The 25119-nt window shown below is 38.7% G+C and overlaps 1 protein-coding gene across 1 annotated transcript in view; it reads left to right on the top strand.

Moving 5' to 3' along the window:
• The window catches only part of ABCB7 (ATP-binding cassette, sub-family B (MDR/TAP), member 7), a 28777-nt gene extending 8702 nt beyond the window's left edge, over positions 1-20075 (top strand). Inside the window, exons 4-15 of the mRNA XM_009999652.1 lie at positions 6517-6649; positions 7083-7351; positions 8530-8618; positions 8702-8789; positions 10353-10527; positions 12018-12175; positions 12713-12876; positions 13047-13176; positions 13640-13811; positions 15861-15964; positions 16898-17005; positions 19528-20075. Of these exons, the coding sequence (XP_009997954.1) occupies positions 6517-6649; positions 7083-7351; positions 8530-8618; positions 8702-8789; positions 10353-10527; positions 12018-12175; positions 12713-12876; positions 13047-13176; positions 13640-13811; positions 15861-15964; positions 16898-17005; positions 19528-19746 (1809 nt within the window). The 3' untranslated portion in view covers positions 19747-20075. The remainder of the gene's footprint in view (positions 1-6516; positions 6650-7082; positions 7352-8529; positions 8619-8701; positions 8790-10352; positions 10528-12017; positions 12176-12712; positions 12877-13046; positions 13177-13639; positions 13812-15860; positions 15965-16897; positions 17006-19527) is intronic.
• Positions 20076-25119: the final 5044 nt, after the last annotated feature.

Here is a 25119-nt window from a genome sequence, read left to right as displayed (position 1 = left end):
GATTACAAAATATTGGGTGAAATTTTGTAAATTCCATTGAGACACAGGGCTCAACTGGATTGCTTCTAAGTCTGGTAATTTTTACCAAACACAAAGCTAATATTAGCATCTTGCTGGGATAAGCTAAAGTAGGGACTGCTTAGCAGTGAGTTTTAGCACTGGAGTTAGTTGCACTACCAACTTATTAGCATTTCAGCAACGTTGCCGTGTCATGAAATGAGAGAAGAAACAAATTTAAGCTATGTAGGTGTTAAAAGAAAAGTACTTAAAGAGAAATGTGCTCATTTATTGGAGCTGAAGAGGCGAGGCCAATCTCTCTCGTGAACGGTCTGTCTGCTGCCCACAACAGATATTTTAGTTTGTGCTGCAGTTCAGGAGGTTGCTGATAAAGCAGGTGATCACATGCAGAATATGACATGTCTGCACAAATAAACTTGCACCTTTTTTGTAAGTTACACAGCTGTGCTTTTGATTACACTTAAAAACCACCTGGGAAACTATCTGCTCCAAATGCAGATGCCAGGAGTGTTTTGCCTTGTAAATGGTGCAGTTGCCCTCACAAAGGTATTTAGGTGATTATGTGCTTGGTTCCTTGAGGTGTTGTGATGTATGTTTAAGAATACCCCATTTATCAGATAAGTATGAAAATTCTTCTGTTTCTTTTTAAAGCCTCTTATCAATAATGTTAATCATCTGAATTAATATAATAATAATCTGGAAGCAATTTTGAATTAAGTTTGCTTTTCTTCTTTTCTGCTCTTCTCCCCACTTTCCTGATTTGTAGTGTTGCATGAGTGTGATGCAGAATGTGAATCCAGAGTCTAATCCTGCATGTGGCAGCATTGTACCTTGCTTTTAGGAAATCTGTTCATGTTTCAAGCAGCTTTCTGGGATGTAATGAAAACAAAATTGCTGGCAATGATGCCTGACTCTTGCAAATAGAGTATAGCAAATATATATGGTATAATACAGAGCCACTCTATTTCTACTGGAAGAGAGAGATGTTCCCCTCTGTGAGAAAATCAGATGCTTAATTGTTCTTTGGGGAAGTAACCTGATGTTTGGATCTCTCTTAAGTGTTCTTTTAAATTTCCTACTTCAGATTCTGTACAAGGCAGCCTGGAAGCGCTGATGTCCAGAGCAGATTCCCAGAAGCACAGCAGAAAACCTATTGAATTTTGCCCAGGTTTTAGGAGATGCCTGTTAAAGCAGAAGTGTTTTGTGTGAATATTTGTTTTGGGAAACAATGATTTCACTGGGAAAACACACAGCAAGCTCTCTACAGAATAGGAATTATAACTGACTGGGGCAAAAAAATCCATAGTTGTTTCCTAGCTATCTCTTTGTGAATGCTCTTTGGTTTGTTCTCTTTCTGTTCTAGCAAAGCTGTGTTAGAACTCAGACATTTTCCCATAACCACAATTTAGCAAGATACCCCTCATCACCCGAGTTATGTCCACCCTTCCTTTGTGAGTTAAAATTTTCTTAAATTGCATAATACTTTACATTTGCAAAGTAATTTCTGTGGCATAACAGACATGTAGTGGTTTGTTACAGAGCTGTAGTGAGTCTGTCATATCTTTGAGCCCTGAACATCTGCTTTTCTTCCAGAGCAAACTAAAGGTCACTTTGTCTTAGAGAAAATTAAATACAGATTAGTTTACCTGTAGCTTGCCTGGACCATGTATAATCCTGTGCAGTTTCCTCATTATCCCGTTTGGGACCCCTTTGTACAGATTGCTTGTGAGGTTAATTAAAATGTACTTGATAGACCACACAAGCAGTTGTTCAAGTTTCCTTGCTATATAGTTGTCAGCACAACAGTCAGCTAATCTTTCTCCTCACTGCAGTCCTGGCCCCGTTGCTTTGTTCACTGTGAAATTGTCTGCAACTGAAGGATTCACATCCTTATTATGGGGTTTGTCCAAAGGTTGGTCGTTTTGGGCGGTTTTGCATAGAGAACTGTGTGATCATGATGTTTGCTACTAGCCATCTTCCCCAACAAGAAATACTTTTGTAAGCCCATTTCTTATAGTTCACACCCTGTTTGGTTTAGCTTCCTTACCCACAAAGCTGGAGATCATAGCTCCTTGTCTTCCTGCTTGAGAAGTAATTTGTATCTTTAAATCTTCTAGTTCTGTAAAATTGAGTTTCAAAACAAAAGCCAGTTTGTGTGCAGCTACTGAAGAGCCTGCAGTTACAATCTGTCGGGTCTCCTTTTGTGGGGCCCAGTTCCCTGTCACTGCACAAATTATTGTGATTTTTGGTTCATTTTTGTGTACACATAACTGCTAGTAGTAACGTTAGCCTTCAAAGTGAACTGCTTGGGTGGGTTTTTATGACTGGGAGCTGACAGGATGGAGTCTGCTCTAGGGCTAGCACTGTCTTTTTTTTTTTTTTTTCCTTGGAAGATTTGTTGTATTATGACACGCTTTAAATTTTTATCTTAAATATTTATAACCTATCTAGATGTGTGCCATCTGAAAGATGCAACACGAAGATAGGAGAGAAACACACGAGGCATTATCTTGTGTTTTCAGACACAGTTTGGCCTCCTCATGTTCTACGTATCTTGTTTTTTCTTTCTCCGTGTTCCTCACATTTTTTGTCATCTCTACTAGGGTATGTAGAGTAAATGCTTCTTTCCTTTTCTATTTCATGCCTTTATCTTCTGTGGCACAAGAAGAAAAAGTGCTCTGGCTCCTGAGGAGCTGGGTTAAACGCATGAGTATGACAAAATTGCTTGTCACCTCTGTCAGTTCATAATGGTTTTTGGCCTCTTGGTCACAGCCCAAGGATGTGTTTGATATTCATGAGCCAGAGAAGTCGTTCAGACTATCTGCATTTCTACTGACTGCTAATTCTCTAAGTTTAAGGAGAAGAAATTGTTTGGCTCAGGAGGCAAGACATTAGTGTTGTATGGTAAACTTTGTCTGTGTGTAATGGTGTTGGTATCTGTCTGGTCAGTCAGTATGTATGTATGATCTTGGTGTTTGAGCCCTTTGTGAGGGCTCAGATGGAGTTAGATAATTACAATGAACCTTTAGATACTGTTACCTTTTTGAGAAGTTTCAGGTGGAAAGTATTTTTAATATATTTTTTTCATCTTACTGGAAAAAGTACATTTTGTTATTGTCATTAAATGCAAAGAAGGCACCAAGCCAGATGCTTCTTCCCTCTTCTGGACCACGTTTTGTAGCTCCTTTAGCAGTTTTACATCCATTAGGGATAGAGTTTTCTGTTTATATTTCCACAAATAGAGTTGTTGGATGTGGACGTTTATATTGGTCCAGATATAAATTCAGTCATCTTCATGTCAACGTTTCTCATTGAATTATTGGCAAAAGAGGAGTTCACTGTAGGCCAGTTTTATCATGTTGGGGCCCAGCCTGTCCCTAATTCATCATCTTTATTAAACAACAAATACTGGGAAGAGCAAAATGAAAGATAAGACTGTTTGGCTTAAAAGTAGTGTAGTCCCACAAAGGAATAGAGAAGATGATGCATTGTCAGCTTAAAAGAGTGCAGTCATTAAAAAATAAATGTTTAAACTCGTTTAAGCCTGATGCATTGCAGTAGAATGTGCTGTTAAATGGGGACAGTTGAGTTGGGATGACTTCATGGGTGCTGTATTGGCTTTCCAATAAATTCAGGCAGGGATAAGGTATTAATTCAAAATTGGAAAATAAACACACTTATATTAAATATCAAGATTTCAGGAAGAGCAGGGAAACCTATTGTGTAAGCCAGCTGTTTTGCATGGCAGCTTTTCAGAGTGCACCTTGGGGTGCTTAAAGCTTCTTGTTCTGGGCCAGCAAATTTGGGCTACTGAAGAGATAGCTGTGAGTTTATGTAGAGGGCTGAAGTTTTATTTCTATTAATGTGAGTGTGATCTCATTGACTTAACAAATGGAGTAGGAAAGGCCTGTTTCTAATAATGACCTCTCATCTCTCATGCTATAAACTTGGTAAGATTAACTTCTTTTTTTTTTTTACATTACTGGAAAGCAGACTTTCTTGATTGCTAATTAAATGCAATATCGTGCTGCCTTGTTCTTATTCGAGCTTTACCCTCCAGGAGTGAGAACAACTATAACCTGAGACCAGGCTTTAAATTTCATTTAAAACTCTATTGGGTAGAATTATATTGATGTAAAAGAAGACATTTCTGTAAAATTGTAGGCTGTTACCAGTTAAATTAATTGCAACTGGAGAACTTAAATTTAAAGAATAAATCTCTTTTCTTTAAATGGACTTTAAAATATATCTGTAGTTCTATTTCTTAACTACCTGTGGTGTCTCATAGTCTTCTGAAGAGTAAAATCCCTGCAGAGGCATTTGTGAGAATCTGCAGCAAATCAAGACAATCCGCATGACAATACTTTTATTTTTGTATGGAATGGCCTCTCCCAGGAAAACCTGCACTTCATATTTGTCTTTATTAAGAACAAAATTGAACTTGAGTAAGTCTGAAGATAAATTTGGTTTTTTTGGTTATACTGGAAAAGAGGGGTGGGGTTGAGTTTCAGTATTGTGAAGATTCAAATTCCTGTTCATGCATCATGTTCTTTGTGGGGCTTCATGCTTAAGGTTCAGGCATGTGATGGAAGTAACCTGTCCTCTTCAACTACCTGCATGTAATTGGAGTTCTCAGACATTACTGCCTACCTCTGCTTTGGTGGTGTTTGTTGGCTAACCTCAGGTCTTGGTTTTTAATGGAGCTTTCCACAATTCCTGTCTCTGACAAGGGGAATTGTTGCTGAGTGACTCTCAGACTTGCACTGGAGACATTTTGGAAGAATGCATGAAGTAGGAGTTCATCTTCAGCTGATTTTTTTTTTAGTCACAACCCAACCAGTCATAATCTCACCTAAATGCTCTCAGATCTCATCTGTATCCTCTCAGGACTTGTCTAGGTTTATTGAGAATTTAGTAGTCTTCTTTTTCTTGCGTGGTGTATTTCATATAGCAGACACGGGAGACACTTGCATTTAACACTTTTGCCTGAAATAGTGTATAAAAAAAACCAAAACAGATTAGAAGACATTTTCTTCAGTCCTGTAGTTAAAAGAAATATTTTCAAAACTCCAGTTTCCCCTCTTAGAGAAGGACTTTTCTTCCATTCCTTACAGTAATTTGTAACACTGGGAATATTTGATACTGGGTTAGTTATAACTACAAAAAGCCTGTGTTCCAACTTGAATTTAGACTCAAGTTATGAAAGAGTTTCACTTGAAACCTAGGTTTTTTTCCAGTTAATTTACAGTTTTTTCACTGGACTTTCATCTCTGACAGATGTCCCTGAATACAACTGGGATGTAAGTGGGTATACAAAACATTTGGTGGAGAGAGCTGAAATATCTTTGTCAATCTGTTTTGCATTTTTGGTTTCTTCTTGTGTAGAATAATTTGTCATCTACCCCTAATTTTTTCCAAATATTGAAAAATAAAATCAGCCACCTTTCAGCAGAGTCATTCACTGTATTTTAACATCTACCATGATGGTAGGATTGTAGATTTTAACATACTTGTTCACCAGATAAAAACCCCTTGTATTTCTTATTTTCAAATCTTCACAGTTAGAAGCAATTTAAGTTAATTAATTCCATTAATTGATGATAATTTTTCTTGTTGGTATGAAAAAGCAACAACGGAACATTACCAAGACTTAAAAATGTTATGTTTTCTTTTAAGATTTTAAGTATTTTCTCATACTACAATGATGCAAATTTAAAAAATGCTAAAGTTGGTGTATTTACCTATTTAGCTGTTTTTTCTTTTTGTGTGTAGAGGAGACACCACTGTTAGAGGAGGTGCATTTGGGGCCAGAAATCCCTAGTGCCGTACTTCCTGTTGGGTTGTGGATGTGACTTCAGGGTTTTGTTTGCAAGCTCATCTTGTGTTAATGTCTTGTAGAGTGTATGGGAGGTCTTTTGTGCTGCTGTGCCAAACACTAGGCTTAATGTAGGTATTAAGTACATGTTTATAGTGGTGTTGCAAATGGTAATAATTATTTAAATATTACAGTAATATTTAAATATCACAAGAGACAAAGGATAGGTTAACTACTTTACTTCTCTAGAGCTTTGGTTTAATATGTCTTGACTGACCCAAAATTAGCAATGTGTGGGTGAGCTGGTTCTTCTGTAGTAGTAGTTCTTCATGCTGCACGTTGCCAGTATCACAAAGAGCAAACAATCTGTAGTGACAATGTCATTTAGTAGGACTCTGAGTCTGCATAGTGCAGTGTCTGCTGCTTGATTAATTTCTGGGGTGCTCTGTGCAGCTGAGGCACCTTTGAAGTGTGCAGTGTGTTCAGGAGAGAAATTGATAACTAAAAAGAGCCAGTGAGAGGGACAAACTAACCCTGCAGTCCCAGGAGTGAAGAACTGGGGAGTATTATGCTTGAAATCAAGAGAGCCACCTGATCTGCACTAAGAGGTTCAGAACTAAATAGAACAGCAGTTCCAGTCATGCTGCACAGATACTGACTGACCGGTGTTGTTCTGCTTTTAGGCCATGAATATCCTGGTTCCTTTCATGTTTAAATATGCAGTAGACAACCTCAACCAGATGTCTGGAAACATACTCAACCTCGGGGATGCACCAAATACAGTGGCAACTGTGGCAACTGCTGTTCTCATTGGCTGTAAGTGGTTTTCCCAAAACTGTTTGCGTTGTTCAGCGGGGCAGGGGGATAGCAAAGCTTTTGGCCTTTGTACTGCTCACCATCCCAGATGGTTATTTCATAGCTACTTCTGTGTTGGTGCCTGTCTCCAGTGTTCTGTGACCTTGCTTCTGGTATTCCACTTAAAAAATGACATAATGCTGATAGGAATGATTCTTGATGATAAATCCTACACTTCCTTACAACCTGCTGGAAAAGAAACTCATTTGATATGTGTGCATAGTGGTTTATAAATGAAAAATAGCATCAAGTTTTGAAGCAATTAAGTATAAATTACCATTAAACTAAAAATGTTGAGAATTTGTAAAGAATGTGTCTAATGTAGCTTCGTGCATGAAGGGAAGTTGGAAATAGAACTATTCTAATTTTGTAAACTTTTAAATCTGTTTTTTAGATGGTATCTCAAGAGCTGGGGCAGCGTTATTTAATGAAGCTAGAAATGCAGTATTTGGGAAGGTGGCTCAAAATTCAATCAGAAGGATAGCAAAGAATGTTTTCCTGCATCTTCATAACCTGGATTTGGCATTCCATCTGAGCAGGCAAACTGGGGCTTTGTCAAAAACCATTGACAGAGGAACAAGAGGCATCAGTTTTGTTCTTAGTGCTTTAGTATTTAATCTGGGACCTACCATGTTTGAAGTGGCACTAGTCAGTGGAATTCTGGTAAGTGTTTATTCATGAGTTGGAATTGCCTTATTTAGGAATAATGCATTGATTTTTCTTTGATAAAAGTCTACTGAGTATTAACGATAATGGAATTTACAAGGTGTTGTAAAAGCAACTACTGTAAAGCAGAGCAATCCATAATTTTCAAACATAAGTAACTTAAAGTTGGCTTATTTGAAATTGTTTTCACATTTACAACCTGTCTTCAGCCAATGATATTTATGTGGATAGTTTTTAATATTTTACTTCAGAATTGTTGAGAAAATGAAGTCAGAAAATTAAACTGTGCACATGGGTGTCAGTTATATCCAGCAGACTGTAAATGTCCAGAAATGTTGTGCCTTTGTGTGTGGGGTACAGAGGAAGGAACGATTATTTGACCTCTGCTGATGTGGGTCTTTTCTTATCCAGAACTTAAAAGTGAAAAATATTTTTTTGGAAAATAGTCTTCTCCTCCTTGAAGGTTTTAAGCTTAATAATCTCAATTTAAAGCTTTTCTTTTGTACATCATACTGTCTTTGAAATCAGGATCTTTAGATATTTATATGCTAAAATCCAGATCTCGATTATGTAGCTTAGACTCAATTAAAAGCAAGAATCTCAATTTGTTTACATCTCTTTTTTTTTAGAAGGACTTAATAGAATTTGAATGTAACAAAATGAGGTATAACCCCTGTTGATACTGGGTTAAATTTTATAGCCTTTGGAAGTTGCAAATTGAGCTGGCTGTCAGCCAACCTGCCATGATGCTTGAATTTTTCTTCTTACGCCTTTTCTCTCCTGATGTACCCTGAAGTAGAGAAAATGCTTCATAAATTGTTTTGCAAGGCCATTTATTTCTTCTGCAGTCTTCTGCTTTCCTTCAAAATCCACCCAAAAAGCGTGTAAACAAGTACTTATTTGTGCTAACAGCACAAACGTCAGCAGCATTTATGTTTTATAATGGCAAAAATATCTTGCCAGAATTATGTTATACACGAGCTCTTGGTCATCTCCTCCTGCCTTTTTATCTATACCCTTCTCCTTGCTGCTTTCCTTTTGATTAGCCTTCTGCTGTTCAGAACAGGGAGTGTGTTGGGAGGGACCTTGAGAGTTCTCGTCTTGGGCTAAGGAATCATAATTTTGAGACAACATTGAAGTTTTGAGAATTATTGTGACCTTTTTTTCTTCTCTAGTATTACAAATGCGGTGCAGAGTTTGCTTTGGTGACCCTGGGGACGCTAGGAGCGTACGCGGCGTTCACAATAGGCATTACCCAGTGGAGGTAAGGGGTGCCCTCAGATTGATCAGGGGACTTGGTGTTGCCTCAGCCTGAACTCCTGACTGTGTTAAGCCTTCATTTTACAGGACTAAGTTTCGAATAGAAATGAACAAAGCAGATAATGATGCGGGTAATGCGGCAATTGACTCACTACTAAATTATGAGACTGTGAAGGTAAGACCAGTCTTTACTACTAGGCTCTTTGTCTTACTTCTGTCAGCCTAAGGACAGTGAGTCATAAGATTCATCTTTTATAGGTCTGCATATTTGGAGCAGTAGCCTATTTTAAACCCTTATTCATTTGAGGAGTACTTCGTGGTATTGGCAGAGTAGCATGAAAGGTTTCAGCAGCTCATGAAGAAGTCTTTTTGCTAATTGAGTGAGAAGTTCTTTTCATGACTGAATCACCTTCACAATCAGTTTCTGCAAAATGTAAACTTAGTCTTGTAGAATCTTCTCTTCACTTGTTTGCAAAATTGTCTTCTGAATGTCAGCCTGCAACATGTCTTCTCAAATGATGGTGTATACTATTTTTATCCCCTGTTGTGGTTTGTAGCACTCCATTGCAATGTTCACATGAAAGAGCAGGTCTCTATTGGTTTTTCTACTGCTGCTATTAAGAAAAATCCTGTGGACAGCTTTGAAATTGTCCAGACTTGTGCTTATTTTATGCTAATTTTAATTGGACAGCTGGAACTGGAAAGATAAGCAGTGCAATGATCTGTGAAGGAAGGACCCAGAAGTAGACTTGTGTGAGAAGTTGTAGAGAATTTGCCATCATCACATTTACAAGAGTGTTCTAGTACATAGAGGACAGTGAGTTTTTAATATTTTCAGTATCTAGTGGCAGCTGCTGTTTGTTTTTGATATTTACAGAATTGCAGAATTGTCTGAGTTGGAAGGGACCTCTAGAAATCATCTAATCCAACTCCCCTGCTAAAGCAAGAGTCACCTAGAGCACATTACCCAGGACTGCATCCAGGAGAGTGTTGGTTAGCTCCAAAGAAGGGGTCTCCACAACCTCCCTGGGCAGCCTTTCCAAGTGCATTGTCACCCTCATAGTAAAGAAGTTTTTATCTCAAATTTAGGTGGAACTTCCTATGTTCCAGCTTGTGCCCATTGGAACTACTGAAAAGAGTCTGGCTCCATCCTCCTTTCAGCCACCCTTTAGATACTCGTATGCATTAATAAGGTCTCCCCTCAGCCTTCTGTTCTCCAGGCTAAAGAGTCCCTGCTCTTTCAGCCTTTCCTCGTAAGAGTCGTCTTTGTTGCCCTCCCCTGGACTCTCTCCAGAAGTTCCTTCTCTCTCTTGAACTGGGGAACCCAGAACTGGACCTAGTTCTCCAGATGTTGCCTCACCAAGGCAGAGCAGAGGGGGAGAATGACTTCTCTCGACCTACTGGCCACCCTCTTCCTTGTGCACCCTGGGATTCCATTGGCCTTCTTGGCCACAAGGGCACACAGCTGGCTTGTGGGTCATTTACTATCTGTCAGGACTCCTGGTGTTACTAGAATATGAGCATAGTAGCTATCTCTATAATGTGTCTTTCCCAGTGCAGAAGGTGCTGGCTTTGCTTATGTTTTTGTTTTCACGCACTAATCTTTTATCTTTTTTTCAGTCTTAGGAGTGTTGAAGAGGAGTTTTGTGCATGTGTTTATACTGAGCTTCATAACTAGTTAAATGTCGGGTCTAGTACGTTTGAGAAAGTGACATTTATTATTTTTTGTGTATCGCAGTATTTCAATAATGAGAAATATGAAGCCCAACGGTATGATGAATTCTTGAAGACGTATGAAAGGGCCTCCCTGAAGACTACCTCAACTTTAGCTCTCCTCAACTTCGGGCAGAGCGCAATATTTAGCGTTGGCTTAACAGCCATCATGGTGCTTGCTAGCCAGGGCATTGTTGCAGGTAACTCATCTGTCTGTCAGCTAAAAATGACTCTCCTTTACCTTAATTAATCTGTAAGAGAGGTGTGTTCATTAAATTATGGTTGATGTGACAGTTCATTTTGAGACTTTTTGCTTGAGAGTTTTGGGTATTTCTGCTTCTTAGAGTATTACTGGTTTCATTTTATATATTTTGTGTGTATATATGTGAGTAATGGGTGTGATTTTAACATTTAAATGACTTATTGAGACTTTTTGCTTGAGAGTTTTGGGTATTTTTGCTTCTTAGAGTATTACTGGTTTCATTTCATTTTGTGTGTATATATGTGAGTAACGGGTGTGATTTTAACATTTAAATGACTTAAATGATGATTTAAACATTTTTAAAGTTTAGTAGTTAAGGGAAATCTTAAGAAAATGTAACTGTTGCAGGATTGTTAAAGACACATAATACAAATACTTGTGTGAACCTTCTACAAAGGTCCTTTCTTTTTACCCTTCTCCCTTTCTACATTGGCAGGATTCAGAACTTTTCCCCAGTGTTTATGTGCCCATGTGCTTTGACTCCAGTATTTTTTTTTTTTTTTACTAGTATCCTTCACTTTCCTTTATTTTAAGGGAAATAAAGGCACATTATTAAAGCAATTGTTTCCATATGCTAGAGACTTTAATTTGTCTAGCTTTAGAGTTTTCGAATTTGTCTAGTTTGCTACATAGAGTAGAGCCTGCTTTTGTAGGAAGACACAGTAGAATCTTCAAATGCTCTAGATGGATACAATATTGAGTGGAGGCTCAGCTTAAGCAACGTGGTTCTTGCATAAAAATAATGATGCTTTAAACACTGCTGGCATTGTGTTTGAAGGTCTGTGGCTGGTCTTAAGGAAATTCAGAATAGCCTTTAGGCAGGATGGTAGAAATACAGCTTTAAATCATCTTTCTGGCCCTGTTTTAGCTGAACTGACCCTGCACTTACCTTTAGCCACTGTGGCATCCTGAGCTTTTCCTTGGTCAACATATTTGATAGTAAGATGCTCAGAGGTTCTCACTATATGTTCTGGCAGCTCTGTTGTATATAGTATCAAAGTTCTGTCTTGATCATGACAAATTCAGTCATTTGAGTTTGTCTGTAAATGTGCTTAATATTGTCTTTCCTGATTCTTGCTTTCATGTGTTAGTTCCTCCCCTTCTAACTCATTTAGGCCCCTTATATTTCTCTCTTTGGAATTTGCAACTTTACAATGTTTTCTCTTAATTTCCTGATATGCTGCTTGTCTTATTTTCCAGTTTCTATTTTATCATCTTCTTGTAGCGAAATCCACTTGTTTCAGGCACCTCCCTATGTAAAATCTAATCATCTGGGAAAGCATTTTGTTTACAATTTACATGTCTGGTTTTAGAAATGAGATGAACTAGACTTGATTGACTTGATTATTAATTTTTTCATCTTTCATTGCTTCCTAACAAGACAACTTTTCAAGTCTCTTTATTCTCTCATATCCATTTTGTCTTAAGGCAGCCTTTCTGTTGGAGATCTGGTGATGGTGAATGGATTGCTCTTCCAGCTTTCTCTTCCCCTGAACTTTCTGGGAACAGTGTACAGAGAGACAAGACAAGCACTTATAGATATGAACACCTTGTTTACACTTCTCAGTGTAGATACCAAAATTAAAGTAAGTAGTAGCTTGTTTTCCTAATGTGTCTGGGTATTTAGTAGGGCTGCTTTCTGGCAATGCCAGCATTTCATCCTCCTTACCTTCCAGGTTTAATTTCTGTTCAAGAAAGATGTTATGTACAGATGCTGTTCTGCCTCCACTTAAAGTGCAGTTAGTGCAATAGCAGCTGCTTTTCTCTTGCAGAGCTTTTTAGTGACAGTAAAAGTTGCTTCCTGAAAACTGTGTTTGTATTGAGATTTTTTTTAAAGTGTTCATGCCTTGTGCTTTCATTTTTATTTGTAATTAATGATGCAGAATTTATTACTGTAAAAGAAGTTGTGAAGCATAGTGTTTACAGCAGAAATTTTTACCTTCTTTGGGGAAAAGAAGGAACAAACCAATTTCACTTGTGTGGCAGATGATAATTATTTTCAACATATCCGAGCTGGAGTGTCTATTTGCCTTTTTCTGGGCTAGGAATTAGAATGTTCAGCTTTTTGAACTGCTTGAGATACTTTTTGGGCAGCATATAAAGTGGCACTCTTCTTTTAATAGGACAAAGAGCTGGCTCCACCCCTGCAGATCACACCACAGACTGCTTCCATTGCCTTTGATAATGTGCATTTTGAATACCTTGAGGGGCAGAATGTCCTTGCTGGAGTGTCTTTTGAAGTCCCTGCGGGAAAGAAAGTGGCCATTGTAGGAGGTAGTGGGTCAGGGTGGGTAAATGGACTAAATTCACCAATCAATGACACAGAATTATGTTTTTTAAATGTGTATGTTCCTGTGTTTCCCCGTTTATTGTTTTCATTTGTGACATTAGTTCTGTTTGGAGATTGTAAATGGCAAGGCAGGAGTGTATGTTGGCTTAAATTCTTCTCCATTTCAGGAAGAGCACCATTGTGAGGTTGTTATTTCGTTTCTATGAACCTCAAAAAGGAACTATTTATGTTGCTGGACAGAATATACAGGATGTCAGTTTGGAAAGTCTGAGGAAGGCAATAGGAGTTGTACCTCAGGTATGCCAGGTTTCCTTCTCTCCAGATAGTCCATCATAATAGGAACCCTTGGTATTCTGGCACTGTGGCTCCATGAAGGCAAACCCTTTGGAAATCATTATGCTGCTTTTTTCCCCCTCAAGAAATAAAATGTTTTTATGTGGATCATCATCTAGATCCAATTCCTGAAATGTGTTTAAGCCTCTTCATGAGAAACTGCCTCCAGCTTTAAGTCATTTAACTTTATAGTTGATTACCATCCATAATGAGTTAGCAAAGTGGTAAAAGTATGTATGACATACATATATTTAGGACACAAACCATATTAATCCCATTTTTGGAAAATTTCCCCAAATGCTTTTACCTTCAGGCTTTGTAGCGAAACACAAGCTATTCTGTATTGACTTCTTTCATGGACTGGGGGCAATTTTTTAAACTATTGTTCACAGTTGCTTGTTTAAAATATTCTTCCCATAAAATGCAGGATGCTGTTCTCTTCCATAATACCATCTATTACAATCTGCTTTATGGCAATATTGGAGCCACTCCAGAAGATGTCTATGCAGTGGCCAAGCTGGCAGGGATCCACGAGGCCATCCTTCGTATGCCCAATGGTTACAACACCCAGGTTGGTGAACGAGGGCTCAAGCTTTCAGGTGGGTTCTTAAGTCTACAAATTCTTTGTATCCCTTATGCTGTCTTAAAGTTCAATGCATAGCTTAGTCTTCAGTCAGGCTTACTTTTAGCTTGTTTACATTCTAACATGATTGTAAGGCTAAATATTAATATGAAGATCTATAATTTAAGGCATCTGTAGACTGCAAGATGTTTCAAAGAATGTATTTTCAGGGGATAGTGTTAAATGAGTTGATAAATAAGCAAATAGATCCATCTAAGTAAAAATTATCTTCTATTCTATTTGGGTAGTGGAATGTGTGTGAGTAGAGCTGGAAAATTCATGTACATGTGCATTGTATGTAGGACAGGCTTGTGTATATATGCGTAGAGTTTCCAAATTTGGGTTCTTTAATCTAAGGTTCAAACAGGTGAAAGTGAGGGGGTGTTTTGGTTTTCTTGTTAGTAGGTGAGACAGTGGGGTAAGTTGTTGCAGCCTAGTCATGTTGGACCCTGTTTCATAATGAAAGGGTCTTCATGTCATAGGTTTTCTAAGTCCCTCCATATGTTGGTAGGCGCTCTGTGAACAGCTTAACTAGGAACAGTTCTGGTTTAGGTTGGTTAGGTTTTAGCTAGATTTTGCAGGGTGTGACAGTCTTTCAGGGCTACACTTTAAAAAAATCACTTTAAATCATTCTCTGCAGATGTCTGTAACAGCTTTTTTTTTTAATAAATGGCAAGAACCTTCATGCAAACATGAGTCCCTAAAGGCAGGGCAGCAGTGTGGGTAACAAACTGCAGTGTCTGAGTTTCTCTCCCCTAGTGGGGCACAAAAATAGGCATAAGGAAGTTGTGATGAGAATGTAACTGGTAAAGTAAGCATTTAGTGCAGTTCTTACTGGTCTCAACTATTCATTCATCAAGAGTAAATAATGAAAAACAAGTTGTTTTGGCTTTTTCAGGTACAATCCATTTCAGTGTTTTCTAATAGATGTGTAATACTAGAGCTCTGACAGCCCAAACCCCTGACTGGGGAACAAAACACTTAACGTGCTGCTGTCCTGAGTAGGGATGGAGAAGAACATGAAACAAGTGGATATGCTACAAATATCAGGAAAGACTTTGGATTCTATTATTGTAGTGTGTCTTTCAAACATGGATATTGTCAAGCTGTGATTTTCCAACATGCTTTAAAGGAGAGAGAGAGGGAGAGTATGTTAAAATAGAATGAGTAAATTGTACTATTCTAATTGTTACTGAATTGTGCCAACCAATGACAGTTAAAAAGTTGAACTACAGCATTATGATCAGCCTTTTCAATGGTTTATTAAAGCATGTTCTGTCCTGATAGGAATGGAATGGTAACAAGAATGTAATGGTATTAAATGGAATGTTTTGAAGTCTTGAATAAGACAAAGCAGGACAAGTGCACAAATGTGAAATGTTTGCATTGCCTGCCAAATGTTTAGCAGATTTTAAGTTCTCAAGGCACCTGTTTTCCTTTCTGTAAAAGTTGTCCAAAGTTATTCTTAGGTGAATTTTGGCTGTAAGAATTGTGAAGAAAGGAAACCACTCTGAAACTTGGTTATATCAGAAACGAACAGGCAGTAGGCTGTGTAATGAGGGTGGTTTTCAGTACCATGTTAATTCTGTTCTTTAATGAAATTTACTGGGTACAGCTGTTTGGAATGGACACTTTAAATCTGGACCATTATGGAGTGGAATGTTAGTTGAATTTCAAGGAGAGACCTGAAAATAGAAAAATGTGTGTGCAAGGTGAATGAAATCAAATACAGCAGGTGTAGACAGAGCATTGTTTATTGGTGAGAGCAAGCAGGCTGTGTATGTTAATTTACTGTGCAGGGCATAAGCTTCGGGTGAAACAAGTTGATATGCTACAAATGTAAGGAAAGACCTTGGGTTTTGTTACTGTAGAGTATCTTTCAACCATGGATTTTTGTCAAACTGTAAGTTTTAAAAAAACAACCCTAAGAACAGTCCTGTCTGCTGTTGGATTTAGAATATCATGATGGTAACTTCATCTTTGTTTTGTTTTTTTTCCCCTCCTCTTCCCCCCACCCTCCATTCAGGAGGAGAAAAGCAGAGGGTTGCAATTGCCAGAGCAATGTTAAAGGAGCCACCTATTCTTCTCTATGATGAAGCCACATCATCTTTAGATTCAATTACAGAAGAGGTAAATTGGGATAAAGAAATACAAAACTTAAATGGTATAATGATGTCTGATTCTGATGCTTTTCCATTGGTCTTTTCTTCCCGGAAAGAATTCGGTTCTTTTTGCCAGATTGCTATAATGTGTTTTTCTGGTATTATTATGAAGAGATCTTATGTCTGAGCCCTTTGCCAAAAGGCCAGAGCAGAGATACAGAGTCTGTCTGCCTTGAGACATCATGAGGAGTGTCAGCTCTGTCTCGGGGTGTATTTTCTCTTTGACACTGTTGCCCATAGTTCTACAGAAGACTACTTGGATTCTTTCTCTGTTCTGTTTTGCTGTATTTATGGCAAGAATCAGAAGCAAAGCTGAAAGTTTCACAGCAGAACTGCACTTGAAAGACAGCAAATGAAAATAAGTCCTTTTCACAAAAGTGTATCTTGTAATCAGAATGTTTTCTGATAAGGGCAAGTGTTTTTCAGGAAAATAAAGTGGATACTTCCTTTTTTTTAGTGCATGATATTGAGAAGAATATTGTTCTTTAAATGTCATTGATTGGAAAGTATTGTTGTTATTATTGTTGTTGTTATGATTATTATTAATAATAATAATATTTCCAGGTGCCTTTACTGCTGTTTATGTTGCTGTCATAGCACAGCTGCACGGGGGAGATTTTCCTGAAATCCAAGAATACTTCTCTTCCTTTGTCCCTGGGGATACCTGCATTGTTCTAAGAATAAAGGTTTTTTTTGCAGTTTGAGGACTTTGTTAGAGCCACAAATAATGCTTGGGGTTCTTCAGTAGCTACTGATATTTGTTTCTTATTGTGAAGCTAGAGCAGTACTGGAGATGTTTCAGCATGAATTGACAGCGATTTGCATATTTCCAGACAGTGTTTGATTTCTCTTCATACCGCCTAGGCCTGTGTAAGAGTTGGTCTCTGTTTTTACCTTGCAGAATATCCTCAGTGCCATGAGGGACATGGTGAGGCACCGGACATCAGTTTTCATTGCTCACAGACTGTCCACAGTCATCGATGCCGATGAAATCCTCGTGCTGGATAAGGTGAGTGACGGCCCCGCGGCCCCATTCTCACATAATGTCAGTGCTTGTGTTGGGAGAGTCTGCCTGTCCATTTGGAAATATGACCCTGCCACCAAGCTAGGGAAGGTTCTTTGTTTGGAAATAAACCATGTTAGAAAATTCTAGCCCAGATTTTCCTTTTTATATATTTAACTTCTTTCTAGTTGCAGAAATGTGTGCATGTGACTCTCTTTTATGTTGTATTTTTACTTTATTTGCATAGTTAATTTGATTGCATGTTCTGTTTATGGATTATGACAAATCTCACTTGATGCTTTAGGACTGGCTTGGTGTTGCATGATGTTTATTACATGCATCTATCAGATTAGGTTTCCTAATGTGTTTCCCCAAATTACACTTAATTCTCTTTTTCTCATACATTCACTGCTTTTTTTTCTTTCAATAGAAAGAGAGAGGACAGTGTGTCCTGTTTCCATGCAGATAAAACTGTTGTAGGATTGTTCAGTTTAATTATGTTACAAGTTTGAACACCATTTTCTACTGTACTTGTAGAAAAGTGTGATTATTCCCTTTCAGTGTTCTTCTCTTGTGAGAAAAATAGTACTACTAATAGATGATACATTTCTCTCTGCATTCGTTTTTTCAGTTGCTATTTTTATGCTTGTGATCACAGGTGTATTGGGTGACTAAAATACACATATCTAAAAGAAAATAAAATATTCCTACATTAAATTATTTCATGGGCAATTAGAACAAAATCTTCTGAGATGGTAACATTCGTGACTACCTTTGCTGTACAAATCTAAGCTTCATCTGAATCTCAAAATGAAGTAATGTAATAAATCACTCCCACTGCTCTGTGGAGTTCTTATTTGCTTTTGATCTGCTTGTTTTTTCAGCTTCTGCTGAAAAAAACATTTTCTAAGGTGTGTCCTTTGTGTAACTGCATGGTAAAATATCTTGCAAATGTTTAACGTTTTCGGAGGCAATCTGCGACTTTGTGTTTTCGACAAGTTTTCACAGCTTACTAAGAGTGTGTTTTGTGCTACAATGTAACTGTTAAACTAAAAAGAAAAGCACAACCTTAAACTTCAAAGCAGCTAGGCTGCTCACTCTCCTGAAGGGTGTTAGTGTAATAAAGGTGGTGAGTGAGTAGGGCAGCCTGGTGCGGCACCGACCGGCAGTGTCCGGCTGCTGCTCCAGGCACCAGACTCACTTGCTCAGCAGAAAGTTGCCTCCTGTCTTCCCAGCTCGACTGATGAGCTCTGTGGTAGCAACCACTTCAGTAAGGCTCAGTCATGGACATGACTCAAGGTGATTGTATTGCTTAGCAGTGGAAATATGGCACCACAATTTCAGCACCTTTGCCTGGGTAAAACGGGAATAATTCTTGAGTGAGTGAACAAACGTTGTCTTAATGATACTGATCTTAATACTGTGCAGCTGAACAGAGAAGTTACATTGTTGAGGATTGTTCAAGAGTTATTAACAAGGAAAAAAACCTTAATTCAAAAGCCTTGTCTCTACTACAGTGAACTCTCAAAATTAACTGCTTGAAGTTTTAAAATAAATTCTGCAGTTCTGTTGGTCAAGTGGGTATTTGTTCAGATTCCACCAGCATGACTAGTAATAGAAGTGACAAGACCCAATTTTTTTCCCAGCATGTTCATCAGCAGCTGTCACAAGGAGGTAGATTTAATCATAGATCAGAATTTACAACTAATATAAAATCCATGCAGTTGTCCATCCAGTGCTGTCTTTTCCCACAAGAAAGAATAGCTAGAGGATGAATACATTGTTGTAACTTGAAGCCAGTGAATGTAAATGTGTATCTCAAAGCAGGAAGGTGAGGTTTTTGGACAGTAGTGTTGTTTCACTGCCTGTAGGATTTGGGTTTTCATCTCTTTCTTCCCATTTTCACTCTGATAGTCAGTAGAGCATCTTGGCTTTTGAGAACAGCCCAGATGAACTGAACTGCTCACCTGATTTTCATGACAGCAACTGCAATGACATAAGTTACTGAACACCCATCTGAAAAAACAATTTACATTAATTGTTTTGGGGATTTAATTCTAAATGTGTTTTGCTTATCTAGTACAAATCCCTCTGTGGATGCTCTTTTAATTTAGCTCCTTAATGTAAATGTGTTTGTTAGAAAGCAAAGACAAATACATGTTTGGTTTGGTACATTCATATGAGGTGTACACCAGTAGTTTTCACTTCTCATGCTGAGGTCCACATTTACTGTAAGTAGCTCTTCCAATTTAGGTAGTGAAACTTGCCATGTTGGTGGGCTTTAAATTTTGTCCAGGTGGACAAAAGGCATCCACATTCCCATTTATGTTAGGCTGAGAAGGACACAGCTCCTTGTTTTCAGTGTAACACACAATTCAGGGCACCACACACTCAGTCCTTCGTTGCTGTCCCAAGCTCTGTGTCATTAGTAATTCCTGTGATCTGTACTGTAAAACTGAAGCCCATCTCTTGGCAGCATTTCTATCCCTAAAGATCTGGATACTGATTTACTCTTCCTTCTTTTCCAGGGCAAAGTTGTGGAACGTGGTAGACATGCAGACCTCCTTGCAAGTCCAAACAATCTCTATTATGAAATGTGGCATACGCAGAGCAGCAAAGTACTGAATAGTCATAACAACCCACCCTGGGAAGAGAGGAATAGTCGGATGTCCAAAGAGGAGGAAAGAAAGAAACTAGAAGAAGAAATTAGCAATAGTGTGAAAGGCTGTGGGAACTGTTCCTGCTAACTGTGATCCTGGATTACTCTTCTCTAGCAGGTTAAAAATGCACAAGATTTCAACAAAATGCAGCTCTGGTTTGTCTGAGTCGACGTTCAAAAACTTCCTGGGTTTTGCAGCTTTTGGGTTTTACAGTTTCTCAGAGACTATTTCAACCAAAGGAGTTCTATTTTTACATCTTTAGAGATCTCTCATTTTCAGTGGCACCTGCAAGAGCTGAGCTTTTTCAAAAACTTTCAACTTCTCAACTAAGAGTGTAATTTATGGCAATTTTTAGGCATTGGCAAATTCTCCTGGTAGTCGCTTGAGGTGGATTATTAAATTGTAAACAGATTTGTCCTTGGTTTACATCATTTCTCATCATTAATGGTTGATAAATATGTCATGTTTTAATTGTAATAGGGCTAATTTGAACTCATTTGCTAGCGAGGAAGATGCAATTTAAATTGTTCTGTGATGTTCAGGTTTAAAATGTTCTTCCTTGTAAAGAATACAAAAAGCCTCACAAAAATATGAAGAGGCTTCTAGTAGCAAACTAAATATTAGAATTATCCATCTCAGCCTTCAGAAAGACATTTCATATTAGACTTTCAGGAAATGTAATGGTATTGTTCTGCAAGAAAGCTAACAGTATTTTTAAGAGCTGACAAAAATCTGGAATTGGCAAAATATTGTGTGACTTCACAGAAAACATAAATGGTGTATGTAAATGTGAAGAATTGGAAGTTTCCCTTAAATTAAAAAAATCAGAGTTCAGAATTCTGTATCCTCAACATCTGCTGCAGTAGTCAAAGCAGAATGCAGTCACTTCTATTTCAGTCATGGTCTTAGGGGGAGCAATTGAGATTCAATAAAGACTTCCATAAATTTCTATTATGTCATTAATGTATGAGAAAATGACCTGGATAATGTTGAGAGTATTGCTGTAATCATCTCTTCATTTCAACAGTCGAAACTTTTTCAGTGTCAAGAAACCTCAGTCTTTGTGATTTGCAGGACACTGCAAGTGTATTAGGTTTGTGTGGCAAGGTTTTGGTGAGGGGGCTGCTGCAGAGGTGGCTCCTGTGAGAAGCTGCCAGAAACTGCCCCCATGTCTGATGGAGGTGACTCCACCTGATTCCAGGAAGGACCCACTACTGGCCAGGGCTGAACCCATCAGCAACGGTGGTAGCATCTCTTGGATAAGATGTTTAAGAAGGGAGAAAAAAATCCTGCAGTGAAACAGGAGCTAGAGAGGGGAGTGAGAGTATGTGAGAGGAACAACTGTTATAGACACCAAGGTCAGTGAAGAAGGGGGATGAGGCGCTTCAGGTGCAGGAGCAGAGGTTCCCCTGCAGCCTATGGAGGTCCATGGTGGAGCAAATATTCCCCTGCAGCCCCTGGGAGTCTACGGTGGAGCAGATAGCTACGTGCAGCTTAGGGAGGAGCCCACATTGGAGCAGGTGGATGTGCCTGAAGAAGGCTGGAGCCCCGTGCAGAGCCTGTACTGGAGCAGGGGAAGAGTGTGAGGAGGAAGGAGTGACAGAGACATGATGAGCTGCCCCTAACCCCCATTCCCTGTCCCCCTGTGCTGCTTGGAGGGAGGAGGTAGAGAAATGGAGAGTTGAGGGTGAGCCTGGGGGATGGGGGTTTTGGGGAAGGTGTTTTAAAATTTGGTTTTATTTTCTCTTTGCCCTACTCTGATTGCTCATTGACAATAAATTAATTTAATTTCCCTGACTGGAGTCTGTTTTGCCTGTGCTGGTCTTGGCTGAGTAGTGGTCTCCCTGTCCTCTATCTTGACCCACCAGACGTGTGTTTTGTTTTCTCTCCCAGTGCAGCTGAGGAGGGCAGTGATGGAGCAGCTTTGCTGGGCACCAGTGTCTGACCAGGGTCAACTCACCACTACAGCATTGTATTCTTGGGCTTTATCTCTTCAGGGAGAATTACCATATCTATCAGCTATGGTATTTATTATTTCCTATATCTATATATAGATATATCTAAAAATAAATCATAGCACTTATTCTGGTATGAGTCCTCATGTTGAATTTAAAAATAAAAATCTTTCTCTTGGATGTGGAAAAATAACTTTACTTTTTTTTTTTTTTTCCCCTCTGGGGAATTGCACCAGTATAATTACACTGGTTTAATTATGTTTGTAAATCAGATGCAAGATTTCTCAGTGTGGGCACTAGCAAAGCACTGAATTTGGTGCTTCTGGAAATGTAGTTGAAAATGGTGTTTAGGTTTTGTGTTACATCCTCCCTTGAAACTAAATGCAGGAGTAACTTAAAGGGAGTGAAACCTTTGCTTTCTTTTCTGTTAGTCCTTCATTTCCTCTATTCAAATGATGAGTGGAGAAAAACAACCTGGCATCCATTTCCAGAGTAAATTTATTTTAAAAGTATATGAATACAAGGACTTATATTTTCATCCTTGGAGTGCACAGCCAAGTGAAGCCTTGTTAACGTGGCAGCAGCTCAGAATTCTTCTAGTTTACAGTCTCCCTTTTATTTTCACTAGTTGTCTCCTTTTTTAGTTCCTGATAGCAGTGAGGTTGACTGTAAAGGTGCAGTTATCTCTGAACTGCCAGAATCAGTTAGCAAAGGTTTATTAAAAAGTCTTTTTATGTTTAATTCTGGAAAGGGTATGATAGAGCTCTAAGGCCGTACCTGTCTCTGCCATCATTTCTGGTGCTGATCCCTGTGCTGCAGCTTTGTCCAGCTTTAGGCAAAGGGGATGGTGGGAGGGAATTCTTCATGAAGTTTTTTTCCTGAAAAAAGGAGGAGTTGTAAATGAGCAGGCATTTTGGGGCAGCAGTAGGGATAGTTGGGGATTCTCTTGTCTGCTAGAAAGTAAAACTTGTGCTCTCTTTTATTTGTAAAGTTTAATTTTTATTCATATACTAGGACTCCCAAAGCTTGAAGGAAATGTGTGAAACACTGAATGGTGGGAGGGTCTCAGCTTTGGAGGGACTCCCTGTAGTGCTCTGGCTCCCAAGGCAGGGGATGTGGCATCTCTTTAGAAAGCCTTAGTTTCTTAGAGAAAATGGATTTATTTGGGGGCCTCTGTAGATCTTGGCCATTCTGCTCTGCTCTAATCAGGATCTTTATTTTTCTCAACAGCAGCTTTTCGTATTCTGGACTTTTAGCTGGTTCCTTCTCAAAATTCAAGTCATTATTACCATTACAAAATCTTTGTCTGCAATTTTAGAGTGGAAAAAGCCATTTCATTTTTTCCCCCCTTTTCATTCTCTGTTTTTAAAAGAAATGTGTTTGTGAAAAATGGATGTGAAAAAGGGGCTGCGTCTTGCAGTGTCCAGTCATCTTTTAACTGTGAGCTTACAGACGTAAATTCCCAAGTAAAAACTTCCTAGGCACAGGATATGAAGGCACAACACACACAGTTTTGGCAATTCTAACCTCTAAGTTAGAGGTTAACTGAATTAGCAGTTGGGAGGAAGGTTGTTTTGCTTTTTACAGATGGAAATTCATCATTTGCTGCCTGCAGATGATCCCTCAGTTCACTCTCAACAGTTGTTATGTGGATTAGTAGTTACCCACATCTCTCAACATTGAGATTTTAATTTATGTTCAAGTTTATTTTCAGAATGGAACTGAAAAATAGACATTGTACAGTGAGATGACAGATGTTCAACAACAAATTGAAGAGCTAGATTAAGGTCATATGTTGTAAACATTCTGCTGGAAGATTTCTTATTCTGACTCCTTCTGTTCATCTTTGTATAGATAATTATTATTAAATAAAATATTTATATTTGTGACCAGAAATGGGTGTCCTGTCAAACTGGCTCTTCCAGCTTAGCAGCAGTTTCCCACTCAGGTTTTGTGTCCCCTTCACGTTCAGTGTATGGAGCTGCAAAACCATCTGAAAGAGCACTCGTGAGATGCATCATGCTGATGAGAATGAAAATTCTTGTTAAAAGCTTGATTCTTTCTTACTTTAAAATACTGTATTTTTATAAATTTGAACTCTTGTGAACAACAGAAGTGGAGCTGTCTTAGGAGTTTGCTTAAGCCTTCCATGTGGTGTCGTCCCTAATGACTGATTGGATTTCTTTTTTTCCTGCAGCTCTAACTCCACTTTCTCATTATCAAATGAGCAAGCAGGAAATGTCTTTTCATTTATGCCTGATTTTGATAGTTCTTCTGATGCACTTGCACCATATTGATCTGAGCTACAAGAGCCTCTGGTCCTGCTGTCCCTCTGTCCCAGAGCAGCTGTCATGGAGCTCCGCGTGGTTGTGCAGAGGGCAGGGGACGTCTGGAATGGAGGAGTGGGAGACCCTGGAGCAGGCTGGCTTCTTTCAAGTGTGACTGGATGAACTTCCAGCTGTTGTTTCTAAAGGTTTGTTTGCTCCATCTTTAAATCTTGTCAGGACACAGCTCAAGATACTCTGTAAATGTTTATTGATGAAAAAAAGTCATTAATTTTTGAGGGGAAAGAACTGTAATGGAAGAATATTTTTTCTTCAGGTATGCATACAACTTGTGTTAGTGCTAATTTGAGTTGCCTGTGTGCATCCAGGCAAACAGTAATTACAAGTCCAGCATTTATAATCTGCATATAAATCAGGAATCATTTTGAGGTGCTCATTTAACATCCCATCTGCCTTCAAACAATGGTTGCAGAAGCAACAATTTCATAGTCTCCATTATCTGATGCTTCCCAGTGAAAAAATTCCTATTATGTTTATTTTGGTTAGTTGAGCATCTGAACAGTCTTTCCTGCCTTTAGTCCTGTTGTCTGCTGGAAATTCATTCTTTTGGCCTGTGCATAGGATGGAAGGTTTGATGGCAGCTGGATGTGGTCTTAACTGAAGGGTTTGGTGTGTTTCTTGGAAGGAGCCAGGACATTTTTCTAAATTAATAATTCTATTTTCTTAAAAGTGATGTGAAGAGATGTGGCAGTGGTGTGATATATAATTGCCTTGTTAATGCAATGGTGATGTCATTGAAATGGTGAGGGAGGTGAATTGTAAGTCCCTGAGCATCCAGTAGAATGTAAATTCTAGAATTCAGCTAGTTCCTGACTTGAGTGTATCAGAGTTCTTCTAAAGAAGAAGTCTTAAATTATTTGGCTCTGAAAAATATATTTTAAATTCCTGTTCTGTGGCTTTTGCTCAGTTTCTGCAGATGTTGTGGCTAAACTCAAGGAGAGACATGAGCTTTATGCAGCCTGGAGAACAAAGAGAAACCTTGAGAGATGAGTTCTACAAAGGAAGGTCACCAGGCTCAGATGGTTCCACTCCCCAGCTCCCTCTGGGGTCCCACCAAGATGCTGCCAGAGCCACCTGAAGTAAGAAACACCCTTTCATAGTCTGTACAGCACCAGGCAAGTGCATCAAAACACCAACACCAACAAATATTTAGAAAAGTG

Source organism: Chaetura pelagica, unplaced genomic scaffold, assembly GCF_000747805.2.
Source record: "Chaetura pelagica isolate M959 unplaced genomic scaffold, ChaPel_1.0 scaffold456, whole genome shotgun sequence".
Lineage (NCBI taxonomy): Eukaryota > Metazoa > Chordata > Aves > Apodiformes > Apodidae > Chaetura > Chaetura pelagica.
The sequence above is the reverse complement of the archived record's forward strand: the minus strand, read 5'-3'. Positions and strand labels throughout refer to the sequence as shown.